Genomic DNA, 14,357 nt, shown 5'->3' with positions numbered 1-14,357 from the left:
CGGCACGAGCACTAGAAAAAAAAGTAATCTGGCCAGCGAAGCGGTTTTCTATTATCCATCATATCACTGTGTGTGTGGAATTGGCAAATTGGCGCCCTCTGCAATTGCAGCGCCACTGCTTGATGCTGTGTGAGAAAGGGGAAGGGGAGGGGCGCGGGGGACAGTTCACTTCTGGGTCTCCCAAATGTAACGGACAAGGGGGGGATCCACTGTATAGAGCAGTGATTATCAAACTGTGTGGCGCGCCCAATGTTTTAACGTCCGCATCTCTTTAACGGCGGAGCAGTAAACAAATCCTCTTTCGCCGTAGACAGGGATCTGCAACCCGCAGCTCTGAAGAGCCGCCCCTCTGCAGAGACACACACACAGTGTTGCCAACTTAGCGACTTTGTCGCTAAATCTGGCGACTTTCCAAAAACTCATGGCGACTTTTTTTGTCAAAAGCTACTAGCGACAAATCTAGCGACTTTTTCTGGTGATATTGGAGACTTTTTGGTGTTTTGGAGACTGACGTTAAGCACGTATCATTGCCATTATGTGCACCGCAGGATGATTTGTGCTGCAGGATGATGTGCGAGGCAGGATGATGTGCGCTGTAGGACGATGTGCGCAGATGTGCGTCCCAGGATGATGTGCGCCCTAGGATGATGTGCGCAGCAGGATGTTGTGCGCTGCGGTGATAATAATATGCGCTGCAGGATGACTCTATGATGTGCGCTGCATGATGATGTGCACAGCAGGATGAAGTGCGCTACACGATGATTTGCTCCGCAGGATGAAGTGCGCCACAGGACGATGTGCGCTTTAGGACGATGTGCGCCAATGTGCGCTACAGGATGATGTGCAATGCAGGATGATGTGCACCCCAGGATGATGTGCGCCCTAGGATGATGTGCGGTGATGATGATATGCGCGGCAGGATGATGTGCTCAGCATGATGTTGTGCGGCACATCATCTGCACGATGATGTTCGGTGATGATGTGCGCCGCAGGATGATGTCTGCCGCATGATGATGTTTGGCAAGACATGCGCCCCAGGATGCTGCGCACATCATCATGCAGCGCATATCATCATCACAGCACATCATCGTGCTGCTCACATCATCTTGCAGTGCACATCATCGTGCAGCGCACATCATCCTGCTGGGCACATCATCCTGCAGCGCACATCATCACCGCACATCATCCTGCAGCGCACATCATCCTGCGGCGCACATCATCGTGCGGCGCACATCATCACCGCACATCTTCCTGCTGCGCACATCATTGTGCAGCGCACATCATCGTGTGGCGCACATCATCACCGCAGGCGTCGTGCTGCGCACATCATTGTGCGGCGCACATCATCGTGCGGCGCACATCATCCTGCAGCCACATCATCCTGCAGTGCACATCGTCCTGGGGCGCACATCGGTGCTCATCGCCGCACATCCTCTTGCGGCACAAATCGTCCTGCAGCGCACATCATCGTGCAGCGCACATCATCCTGCTGGGCACATCATCCTGCGGCGCACCTCATCAGTGCACATCATCCTGTAGCGCACATAGTCCTGCGGCGCACATCATTGTGCGGCGCACATCATCGTGCGTAGCACATCATCCTGCAGCCACATCATCCTGCAGTGCACATCATACTGGGGCGCACATCGGTGCTCATCGTCGCACATCCTCTTGCGGCACAAACCGTCCTGCAGCGCACATCATCGTGCAGCGCACATCATCGTGCAGGGCACATAGTCTTGCTGACACAACGTCCTGTGGCGCAAGTCATCCTGCGGCGCACATCAGAGGAGGAGGGTTGGACCTGGAGCTAGAAATTCCACCCCACATAACAGCCTTTTGATTAAATTTGTTATTCTAGCATTTAACAATACAGGACAAAATCGATTTATGTACGTGGGTCTAGATGCAGAATTAAAGTCATTTTATTTTGAGAAGTGATGGCCTATTTCAATGGCAAGATAAAAAATATATATATGTGTGCTTCCTTAATTGTTTATAAGTTAATTAATGTCCCTGTACAGCACCTTAAATCTTCCTCTGTGTAGGAAATTTGTGTGAAAAATAAAAATACATTGCCATTATGATGATGATGATGATGATGATGATGATGATGATGATGATGATGATTATTATTATATGATCTGGATACATCCTGTGTGAGAAACAGTCGGTTAAGTCTAAAATGCTTTTCCATTATTTGTATATTATTGTTTTGATATTTTTTAAGTATTCTCTGAGAGGCACTGCTGGGTTTTAGTTCTTTAAAAGTCGGTCCTAGACACATTTATGAAATACTTCGGGATCACACCATCCAGCTGAATAAAGGAAAACTACACATGCATCCTTCCCTTTATCTCTTTATTTTAAAATTATAGCTGGATTACTTTAAAAGAATACAAATGTGGGCTTTCTGATAAATACTCTGATTCTGTTAAGAAAGCACTTTTTCATATTTAAAAGTCAAGCCCATGGAAGAATCAAGCCAAAATATTTCCAAAATCTCTTCAATGCACGAGGGACAAACATGCCCCTTACTGGATGGACTTGGTTACATTGCTTGAACGAGACTATTTATTTATTCATATTTATTTATGTATGCCCCAGGTTTGTTGTGTTATGTTGTCCATTAAACTGTGTCAACACCGGTGTTTTAAACTGATATCAGTGCCTTAAATGTAAATAAATGTGAATAATCATTGTTAAAAAATAATGTAAAGATAAACTTTTATCTCTTCATCTGTCCACGAAAAATCAAAACCACCCTCTGTTGATATGGATGCAGGAACTACACTGAAAAGAAAAAACACTGAGTCAGGAAAACAGTGTGACGTCACCATGTGCTTTAGATACATATATCCACACACTGAGTGATCTGAACACATGCGGCGTTCAAGTGCTCCCAGTCATACCCACAATCTCACTGTCCTAAAATCTAACCCCCAACCCCAAACACACAGGAGCAAAAAGCATTTAAAACAAATATGATATCAGCACAATCATGTTGTTCTCTTTGTTGTGCACCAGTTTGAACGTGGCCGTCTGTTCACATCGACACTGACACGCGTGTGCAGTGAAGTGGTCCTATTTCCCACTGCAGTTGAATGCCGCTCACGGTTGGGAGCAGTCGGACACGCAGGGACTGAAGCTGGAGGCTCCGAGCCGGAGTCTGTCTCAGGAAACACTCCGACGAATCCCCCACAGATCCACACCGGCTGCCTCCATGTAGTCAGCTGCTTCTCCAACTCCTGCACAGTTCAGGGTAAGTGTTTACGTTTCGTTATTTTCAGCCCCCCCACATAGTTTTTCCTGTTGCACAAAGTTGTTCCGGGCCCCGGTTGTACCATGGCAGCGAACCGATGCAGGGATGTTCACTGTACTCTCTCCCCACAGCTGGAGTCTAATGTACGGGGGGAAACGGCTTCTTCTGCCGGAGGTGAACTGATATATTCTCTACAGTAGTTGGCTTTAGGTTCAATTTAAGTTCTGAAGAGGTGAAGTGTTGTTTGTTGTTTTTACTGACGTGCGCGTGGCTGCTTGTTGGTGGTTCGTGTCTTTATTGTATTTTCAGTCATTGCTAATATGCTAACAGAGAACTTTATGCTAGTCGCTAACTAAACTGTACTTACTCTGCAGCTTTTTTTGAGTGAAAGTTCGAAACCTGCGGTGTGCACTGTGGGGACTTGTGACATGGCACCATGTAAACAGAGATATGGAAAAAATAAGTAAACTCTGCCCATCGGTGCCATCAGCACCATCATCAGGAATTCAAGCAAACATTTCATCATCTTATTTCCTTATTCTTATTAGATAATATCTGGATGTAGGTTGATTACAACATATATGTATACGTGTCATTATACAGGATATAACCAGGAATAATATCCTGATCTAGACCTGTTTGGGCACCTACAAAAACCTAAACCACTGATACTGATCCTGATGCTTTTGTATTACAATATTATGTTCTGTCAGGCTTTCAAGATTCTTTGTTACTTGTGTTCATGTGAAAACACTGGCGCTTGACTGGGAAGTTTAATATGCGGCAACAAGCTGAGACCCATTCTTTTGAATCAGCCTGGATCTTGAAGCATTCCCCGCCCCGTGTAAATGTACGTAGTTAAAGGCTGCACAGGGATTGACTGGATTTTGGTCTATTAATTCCATCTTCCTGATGCCTCTCTCAACACTGATGCATCACACTGCAGCCCGAGGGCCTTGAGGAGCCTGGAAGAGTGCAAAGAAATAAATAAGTCCTAGTTAAACCTCTTTCTTTATGTGGTAGTGCAATTAAAGGCTGTTTTGATGAAAGCGCTTCAGTCTGTGTCTGCTCTGCAACTGCGTAATGCAGTAATAATCAGCTACAGAACTCTCAACTCCTGAGGACAAGTGTTCATGAAATGAAGGTTGTGGTCGCAAACCAAAGTCTCTTTCCTTTTATAGCTGAAAGTATAAATCTAATTCAGTATAAATACTTTGATTTCAGGGACGTGGGTTTCCTATCTGTGACCCAGAGGCCATGCTGACGGGGGGGCTGATGGGAAAGTCTTACCTCTTGCAACACCCACCCGTTCCTCTGAGATGTCCCCAGGTGGAGTGAAATGTGGATAACTGTGTGAGCCAGGGGAATTCCACGTTTGAGCCAAGACTACCTTGCACAGAGCCAAAAAGAAGTCTGTTCTACTTTACACAAAAAATACACACACACACACACCCTCCCTCCCGATCAGCCGCCACAATGCTGATGCCAGGACCACTGTGGGTGTGCCTGGCACTGATATGGGTGAGAATGTGTGCTCCCCACAGCCTGTTTACATGTGAGCCGATCAGAGTGCATCGGTGCTTGGGGGTGCCTTACAACATGACCTTCTTTCCCAACATGATGGAGCACTATGATCAGGATATTGCAGCCAGCAATATGGAGGTGAGTTTTCATTACATTATTTATGCTAATATTTGACTGGTTGAACATCAGCCAATCAATATTGTCAACTGCCTCTAAAATTACTTTTTTGCCTGAAAACAGATTAACAGCATGCTTTATATGCAGTGATATTTGTTGTTCAATAAATATTTATGAATATAGTTACAACTTTTCTTAGGTAATTCCTTATTTAAAAGACCTGATATATTACAGATTTATTTCTGCTTTTTAGTCAATACAGACTAATGCTGTGGATGTGAACAGTATTTGGCTAAACACTAAAAACAATGGTCAAACACACAAAAGTTTATTTTTAAATTAAGTGGAGATCTCACAGTTTCCAAGAACATTTTAAATACATCAGATTGAATTTGGACAGAATGTGTATTTGGTATGATGAACTGGAACATGTTGACGTAGGTGTCCATCACTCCTCAGGAGCATATTGATTGAACCATAATAACCATTGTGTAATGGTCATTAACAGCTAGACACAAATTACCAGCCACAGTTTGTCCACAAATTATGCATGATTGTTATAGAGCACCATGGAGTGAATGAACAGTTATGTTGTGAACAAGAAAACCATGAATGTGTAAACTCTCAGCTGTCATAAATAATACATAATTTTAATAATTACATTTTCATATTGAAATTCAGTGAAGATTCAAGGTGTGAATGAAGGAATTTCTTGATGTTTAGTAACAAGAAAAGTGTATTCAGGAAGATGAAAAATATTCCAAATCTCTGTCTGTCTGTATTTGGAAAGCATATCCTAAGAATTGTTCATCTTATCACCTTCACACTTAGCATGTGTTCTGTTAAGGGCCCAAGCATGGAATTTACACCGTGTTTTAAGCCTGAATGTCCTCTGATTTCCTCTGGAGCCACATTCACGTTCGTACACACACTGCACACAAGCTCTCACACAAGGGTATGCAAGTAGCATCGTCATGTCCGGTAGCGGACATTAGATTGGACTTGGCCGCAATGCTGTTTACCCCTGAAATTCTGAAAAGTGTTTTGTGGACTCGAAAAACACTTCACATTCCCCTTCATCAGAGTGGCGAGAATGAGTGAATAAAACATTTTGACTATCCCATTTATAGGCAGTTTTAGAACAGGCACTACACTAGTTCTTATTTATGATAGGAACCTATTGTAAAAAGCAAGAGTTAAAGCCAATGGCTGATACACACTCACACAAGTTGTATCTTTTTGTTTTTTTTAAGTGGGAAAATATAGACTATAGCTGCAGTTACAAACTTTTGTTAAATTTAAAGTTACATTTTCATGCTAATAATCAATTCTCCGTGATACAATCTTGCCAAGTGGAACTTCACCCACACCAAGTCAAGTGCCTTATGTTGCTAATATGTGAATTCTTAAAACATACTCACTGTGATATCTGACTACTAATGCCCTCAGTTACAAACAATTTTGGTGCTGGGACTCATCAGTGAGTCTGTTGCTGTTATCGAAGCCTGCCTGAGGGCCTGGGTTTGGGTTACACATGTTTGGTGTGGGAGTGTGAACAGTGATCTGTTGAAGGAGTCTTTTGTCTGGCATCTGGCAAAGGTAAAGGCTTCTCATTTCACAGCAACCTTGGCCATCGGCAACTCTATCGACTTTGTTGTGAGGAGCCTTTGATTTGTGCAGGAAGGGGAGGGACACACCCAGTCCCATACAAAGCCGACCCTGCATACCACAACTAGTATTCTCTCTGTTAATCACTCACTCATCTCTCCCCCCTGTACACACTCGTACCTCCACAGTGCCGTCGCCCAGGTGACATGCTACAGTGTGGTCTACATTCAACAATACATACTGTACATAGCTCTCTGAAATGGTGCCATGAGTTACCATAAAGTCCCAATGCTGTAATCAAGCAGACTTTGGCTGCGTACTGGACTCACACCAGTCTATCAGTAGGTTTTTCCACAGGAGGGCTAAACTTTCTCTGCCCTTGGTCCTAGATTCCACCTCTGTTTGCAAGCTTTTTCAAAAAAAGACAAGTTTGATGTGTTAGAAAACTAAAACAAAGTGGATGTACTGTACAGACAGGGATCACCCAAAGGTCTTAGAAGTCTGAAGTAAAGTTTGAAAAGTGAGTGTCCAGCCGTTTTTCTTGAATCATTTAATCCTTGATGTACTTTGCCATGAAATTCTCTGCAGAGGATTTTGTCTTAAAGTCCAAATTAACTCGACCTGTAGCACTGATCCTGCCTGTTCCCGAAATGAGGGCAGTTTTTACAGTAACTCTGCTCTAAAGCAAATAAAGGTCAGATTGTTGAGCAAGTTGGAAGTCACTGAAAAGGAGTCCAGGACCTCCACAGTTAGGGAAACAAGGACGCTTACTGTCAGGGAGGGCAAGCCCAAGGCCAAGAACTGGGACTACTGCCAGACTGGATTTCAGGAGGAAAAATGAAAAACGTTGAATAGTAGACTGTGCTAGAGCGTATGCATATGTTTTGTGTACAAATTTTGGCAGTATGGATTGACGTCAGTCTTTCTGCATATAAAGGTCTGATGAGGTTCAAACCAGCAGTTGAGTCCCCGACGGCTTTAAAATGTCCACATGGTTATAATAATAAGTTCTGGTTGATGCAACTTGGTTTAGAGGCGATTTTAAAGAAACCTCTCCCTGTTTACAAAGTCTAAACCTAAAACCCAAGGATACAGAAACAAAAGCATATACATGATGTTGACTTATTTAACTGGCATGAGATTGTCTTCAGTGTGAGCCGTGTATCCCACTGATACATATCTACACACCCTGTGGACACACTAATACTGTGCGGCTCCTTAGCAGCCTAACCTATCAACAGCTCTGTGCATTCCAGCCCTCTTGGCCGGTTGTGTGTTTCCAAATGTCCGCACACTCATTTCCTGCCACCTAGACTGCACCCCCTTCTCCTTCTTCCCCTCTCACAAGTCCCTGACCAGTGTGTTGAAAGGAAGAATATGGTTTGCTTGCCAGTCAATGGGCCCCTTTGTGTGGCGCTATAGAGCACTGAAGCTCAACAAGATGAAATTAATACCATACTCAGCTCACAATTGCACTAAGAAATAGCTATCAAAAATTGTTTTCCCAAAAGAGTGGCGTGAAACTCTTGATATTTTGACATGACTGATCAATAAAAGTTCATTTTTTTCCTGTTTTATCTTAAAGCAAAAATCATAATTGGGAAATGTATAAAACACTATTAATGATGACGTTTTAAATGAGAATTAATTTTCAGAAAATGCACAATGTGTTAATCTGCCCTTACCTTTCAAAATGTATATAAATACCAAACCACTTCATGAATTTTTTGTTTACGTTCAAATGTGTATCATACCTTCTTATTTTGAAAAATTAATTTACAACACTACATAACCTTTCTTTTCATCTTCAGCCTTTCATGCCCCTGGCAACTCTACACTGCTCTCCAGACGTCCACCACTTCCTATGTCAAGCCTTTATCCCAGCATGCACTGAGGAGAATAAAGTGATCCGTCCTTGTCGAGAGCACTGTGAGGCAGTTCTGTCAGACTGCAAGGAGAATATCCGGATCTTTGGCATCACATGGCCTCCTGAGCTACAGTGTGACAAGTAAGAAAGCTTCACTTACAGCGGTCCACAAGAGCAATACAAATTCTTCCTTATCAATTGATTAACCCGTTATTTATTTTTTTCCTTTAGATTAGATTCATGTAGTTCCGATGATGGTTCTACTCCTGCTGCAACCACGCCAGTGATCTCCTCATCAGCTATGAGGGACCTGGGCTTCTGGTGCCCTCTGCAGTTAAAGACCAAGCCAGGCCATGGAGCATCGTTCCTGGGCACTCAGGACTGTGCCCCGCCCTGCTCCAACATGTACTTCAAACCTCACGACATTGAGTTTGCGAAGAGCTTCATCGGCGTGTGCTCCATCATCTGTCTCGGAGCGACTCTCTTCACATTCCTCACTTTCCTAATTGATGTCAAACGTTTCCGCTACCCTGAGCGGCCCATAATCTTTTATGCCGTCTGCTACAGCTTTGTCTCGCTCATATACTTCATCGGGTTCTTGCTGGGGAACAAAGCAGCCTGTACCGAGGCAGTGCAGCCTGCAGGCGTGGATACAGTGGTGCTCGGCTCTCAGAGCAAAGGGTGCACTTTGCTTTTCATGCTCCTCTACTTCTTCTCCATCGCTGGTGTTGTCTGGTGGGTCATCCTCACCATCACCTGGTTCCTGGCAGCTGGACCCAAGTGGAGCTGCGAAGCCATAGAGAAGAAAGCGGTAAGGATTTGGGGAATTTATGCTCAGGTGTTCTTTGAAAATAGCAAGACAATATAGAAAAGAGGTCAAGAAAATATAAAATGATAAATTAAAACCATTAATCTTTGTCGTTTGTCTGTAGGTGTGGTTTCACACTGCTGCCTGGGGGATCCCCGGGGCGCTAACTGTCATGCTTCTTGCCATGAACAAGGTTGAGGGGGACAACATCAGCGGGGTTTGTTTTGTGGGACTTTATGACTTGGACGCCCTACGCTACTTTGTACTGGCTCCGCTGTCAGTTGGTGTCGTAGTCGGCCTCTTCCTCATCCTGGCAGGCATCGTCTCTCTCAACCACGTAAGACAGGTCATTCAGCACGACGAGCGTAACCAGGAGAAGCTGAAGAAGTTCATGATCCGCATCGGTGTGTTCAGCTGCCTCTATCTGGTCCCGCTGGTCACTCTGTTAGCCTGCTACACCTACGAGCAGAGTCATCGCAGAGCCTGGGAGGAAACCTGGATCAACGACCGCTGTCAGGAGTACAGCATCCCATGTTCCTACAAGGTAGCAGTGGCTCCTTCACACTGCAATTTACTATCATGTTTATGCTGAACTGGACTCAAATGCTAACAAATATGCAATGCAGGAAAAGTTTTTAATACAAAAAGTTGCTGGCAAATAGAACTTAGTAAGTCCAATAAATTAAAACTCTGAGCTGATACATGAGGTAAATTCCTAATTACCACAAGTTGAACAGACAAACACAAAATGAAACAGGGAGAGCTTATAAAGAGAAGGCCTGAGGGCCAGTGTCCCTTTGGACAAGATATTTTCAAATTTGAATCAACAGAAGAAATCCCCAAATACAACAGTATATTTATTTTGAAATATGAAATACAAACACAGTGAACAGTGTTCACTACAGTGGGAAATGCCATTGTCTGCGCTTGAAGCTGAAGTTGAAAATGAATCTCGGGATCAAAAATATATATGATGATTCATACACTTCTTCCAAATCACAAGGATTTTTTGTGAAATGAGATTTTGCTTCTTTGTTTCAGACAACAGAGAACGACCGTCCCGACCTCTCTCTGTTTTTGGTAAAATACTTGATGACGCTGGTGGTTGGAATATCTGCAGTGTTCTGGGTCAGCAGCAAGAAGACATGCTCTCAGTGGGCCTACTTCTTCAACAGGACCCGCAAGAGAGAGTGAGCGCTCCTTTTCCTGATTTGTTACAATTCAAATTCAGTTACTCCAGAAGTAGATTTATAAATGCCTAACATTTTCATGATCTCTGACCCACAGTCCTATCAGCGAGAGCCGCCGGGTGCTCCAGGAGTCCTGCGAGTTCTTCCTCAAGCACAACAGCCGCGTCCAGCACAAGAAGAAACACTACAAGCCCAGCTCCCACAGGCTCAAAGTCATCTCCAAGTCCATGGGCACGAGCACGGGCGCCGCTGCCACCAACGCATCCACTGTCGCCAGCACCCCCAGTAAAGGAACCTCTGCACTGGGCAACCATGATCCCCACATGCAAGGTTCTCTGTCTGAGACCTCAGCCAGGGAGCACCTGGACAGGGGCACCTTGAGCCGAAGCTCCAGAAGAGGGGAGAGGGACAGAGAGAGGGAGCGGGGAGAGAGACGCAGCAAAGGTGAAGGTTCCAGCAAGTTCAGCAGCCACTCACAGAACCTGCATCCGGATGGGAGGTTAGTGAGACAGATCTGAGAAACCATAAGCAGAGTTCACACTATACTTTCATAATTTCAAAGTCAGCAGATCACTTCGCAGTTCACATGACATGACTAGCTGTCTTGTGATCATTGTCTAGAAGTCGTGAGTTCCTGCTCGTCTGACACATCAAGCTGGAGAAAGGGAAACGCTTCAGTGGACTTTAGGTTGTTGAGAATTGAGAGCGGCTCGGATCGCGTTTGAACAGAAACACGTGTTCCTGAGGGAAAGCTAAATGAACCCAACCAGAACACAACAGGCATTTTGTGTTTATGTTTTTGTCTGAGCCCAAAGCAGTTACTAAAAGCTGCACAGAGTTTGTGTTACTTTGTCCCTGACACACATGGTTATCACTCGATTTCTCCGATTTACAGACTGCAATGTAAAAAAATCGGGGAGCCTCTCTCCATTACATTTACCTTCATCATCTTCACCCTGTCCTGCACCCTGATTGGTTGGAGTAGAGAGGAGCTGCCTCAGCTGATCTGAGAAGTGTCTGCGACGTGTCTGCAAGCTTCTGTAATGAAGAGTGCACACATGGTGATTCGCTACTGCCGATCGAGCACCAATCAGAAGCTTTTGTCAGCAACTTGCAAAATTCAGCAGTGACTGGCAAATCGGTCTGAAAATACTGAAGTGGAACTACGCTTTAGATACAACTGTTCTATCTTGTCTGTACCTTCTTGTTTTTCTAAAGTTTAGATGTAACACGACTACTACCTGCCGTAAAACATGGCTTTTTTGTATATGGAACTACACCTACACAAGCAGTAACCACCATTAACCTTGAATGTTTCCTGATTGGTTTAGAATGAGTCCAAGGAGCGAGCTGTCAGAGGCCAGACAGGTTCCCATTGGACAGCAACATCCAGTGATGAAAAAATCACACAGTAGCATCATCCAGGACTCCACCCACCAGCTGGTGCACCTGGTGCCTGAGGAGAGCAAGGACACAAAGGATAGCAGCTGCTGAGAGATCTGATCCTTCCATCCACCGATCCACTTATCCACCCATCCATCCATGATACCACTGAGAAAACAGTCACACATGTTGCTGGTTGATGTTACCTCTTTGTGTAGTATTATACATCATATTATAAATTTATTTGTTTCATTATAGACAGTGAATCTTCAGCACCAGCTAAATGTATCTTACCTTGAGTATTTCATATGTGGTTCAGTGAGTTTTAGCAGAGAATCTAAAGGTGTTAGATGAAATTAGTATGGGTCACAATAATGTCTTTCAGCTTTACTGAGCTTTTAGCCTGACACACACGGCAGCGCAGCTCTATCCCAATTTTAAAACCACTAGTTTGATTTTAAAGAGTGCATCAGCTCTACTGCTTTGTACATTGGTAGCTCAGAAGCATATAATGCATACTAGTTAGCACAAGAAATATTAATCTGCATATTTTTTCTCTCTGTCTTTGACTGGACTAGTCGTTACACTGAGGGTTTTGTTAGAATTATGATGATGCCAAACATTGAGCACAAGGAGAGACTTCCTGTGGTTAACTCTTATTGAATGTCTTATTGTTCCTTGTGTTAAAGGTGAAACCTCATCTTGTAATACACAGTGTGCAACTTTTTTTTTTCTTCTTCAAAAAGAAGCATACTCTTAAACATTTGTTTTAAGTTTTCTAAGAAGATCTTTCATTTTATGTTTGACTCCATTTTCCTAGATATTTGTGTTGTGTAAACACAGATTCTGCCAATTTGACCCTTGTAAGCATTTCCAAGATGTGAATCTGGATTTGAGCTTTATAGTTTCCTGAAAGAATGTGCCTTCCTCTTCCTCAAAGAACCTACAGATGTTTTGCATGTGTGATGTCTACCTGTGTTTCTCGTTGTAGATGTTAAGTCTTATGATCTTCAAGAAAATTTAAGAGACAAATCAAACAGGCTTGCAATATTCTTTGTTAGAAGCAGAAACCACTACTTTTAAAGTATGAATAGACGTAAGCAGTCATATTTGAAAGGTTCTGGTTTTATTTTTATAACATATGGGTCACAGATCATATGCACTCCTTCGAGAAGTGTGTTTTATTAGAACATGTGTTGTGCTGTAGTATTTTGCCGTGTAAGCGACCGATTCTTCCGATTCTTTCCTCAGCTTTCTTTACCTTTTATATTTGGGAGTCACATGATAGTTCCAGGAACACTTTTGAAAAGGGAATCCTCGTCAGCCTATTTCTACTGTATATACTTACTCTGGCATGTGGACTGGGGTCTATATGCTTATGATAGTTGTGTATATTAAATACTGTACAACAGGGGGTTTTCAAAGTGTGAGAATGGGGACCCCAGTCAAAGCTGGGAAAGAGGGGCCTCCTCGCCCCAACTAAGTTTATGTAGTTTTGCCCCATTACCTTTTATCTGTGACTACAAAATCCATAAATTCCCACTTATATTCCCTGAGCCACTCTCCCACTTTGAAAACCTGTGTAAATACAGTTCTGTGCACTGTTTTTATGTAGCCTGTCTTTCAATTCAATTTTGTATTTGTAATTTCATTTTGATAAAATATTGAATAATAAAAGATTGAATTTATGTTTGTGTCAATAATTGTCTGAATTATAATATATTAGTAAGTTCTATATTTTGTTTATTTAGCCGTATTCCTCATACTTAAATTAAGCCCCTGAGAAATAGCTTTCCTTTTGCCTCAGCCTCATCCTTATTAAAGATCTTAACTTAAAACAGTTGATTGGCCTCCACATGAGTGTTCACAATATCAAAATATATACACACATATATATATGTATATATATATATATATATATATATATATATATATATATAAGGCAGTGGTAGAAAACACTGACATCAGACTCGAAGGTCACTGGTTCAAGGCCATGGATTGACAAAAACTAACCTTGATTATTGTCTCAGTGATTAAATTCAAGTCCTGAGAAACCTCTTGAGCAGGTCTGGTCAGGATCATTTGTTGTTTGTGCTTTCCTCTCTCTCTCCTTTGCTACCCACCTCTACTCGCTCCCCTTTTTTCCCCCTGCTCTCCCCAACCGGTCGCGGCAGCCCACAGTGAGTCTGGTTCTTGGCCTTCCACATTGAGTCTGGTTCTGCTAAGTTTCTTCCAGTGAAAGAGGAAGTTTATTTTATCCACAATTCCCTTTGTTTAGTCATTGTGGGAACTGTTGAGATTTTCTATTATTTTGTATGGTCTTCTCTAGACCTTGCTATAAAGTGCCTTTAATAAGTTGTGATTTGATGCTATATAAATAAAAAGGAATCAAATTTGTCTTGTCTCTGGCTCCATATTTCTCCTCAGGAGGAGTGTTGTTTTGGAGAAACATGTCAGAGTTTAGTCATCCTTACATGAGACTATGAATTATTTCTCATGAGTTAAAGAAAAGTTGTGAACAGTTAAATTTTCCTTTGGGGGGTAACCTCTCTGCTGGTATATGAATCGCATGGAGATGTTGACAGTGTCTTTCTTTTG

The 14,357-nt window shown here is 43.0% G+C and overlaps 1 protein-coding gene across 2 annotated transcripts; it reads left to right on the top strand.

Annotated features, from left to right (window-relative positions):
* Positions 1-3,059: 3,059 nt before the first annotated feature.
* On the top strand, positions 3,060-13,447 carry fzd6 (frizzled class receptor 6). Of its 2 annotated transcripts, XM_062398760.1 has the most exons (9): positions 3,060-3,262; positions 3,394-3,436; positions 4,487-4,924; positions 8,323-8,519; positions 8,610-9,189; positions 9,311-9,730; positions 10,228-10,376; positions 10,474-10,875; positions 11,708-13,447. In XM_062398760.1, exons 3-9 carry the CDS (start codon positions 4,739-4,741, stop codon positions 11,868-11,870), a joined length of 2,097 nt encoding a protein of 698 aa, XP_062254744.1. In that variant the 5' UTR covers positions 3,060-3,262; positions 3,394-3,436; positions 4,487-4,738; the 3' UTR covers positions 11,871-13,447. The 2 variants fall into 2 exon arrangements, with proteins under 2 accessions (XP_062254744.1, XP_062254741.1); XM_062398757.1 differs by lacking the exon at positions 3,394-3,436.
* The last annotated feature ends 910 nt before the right edge of the window (positions 13,448-14,357 follow it).

Source organism: Platichthys flesus, chromosome 11 (genome assembly GCF_949316205.1).
Source record: "Platichthys flesus chromosome 11, fPlaFle2.1, whole genome shotgun sequence".
Classification (NCBI taxonomy): Eukaryota; Metazoa; Chordata; class Actinopteri; order Pleuronectiformes; family Pleuronectidae; genus Platichthys; species Platichthys flesus.
The sequence above is the reverse complement of the archived record's forward strand: the minus strand, read 5'-3'. Positions and strand labels throughout refer to the sequence as shown.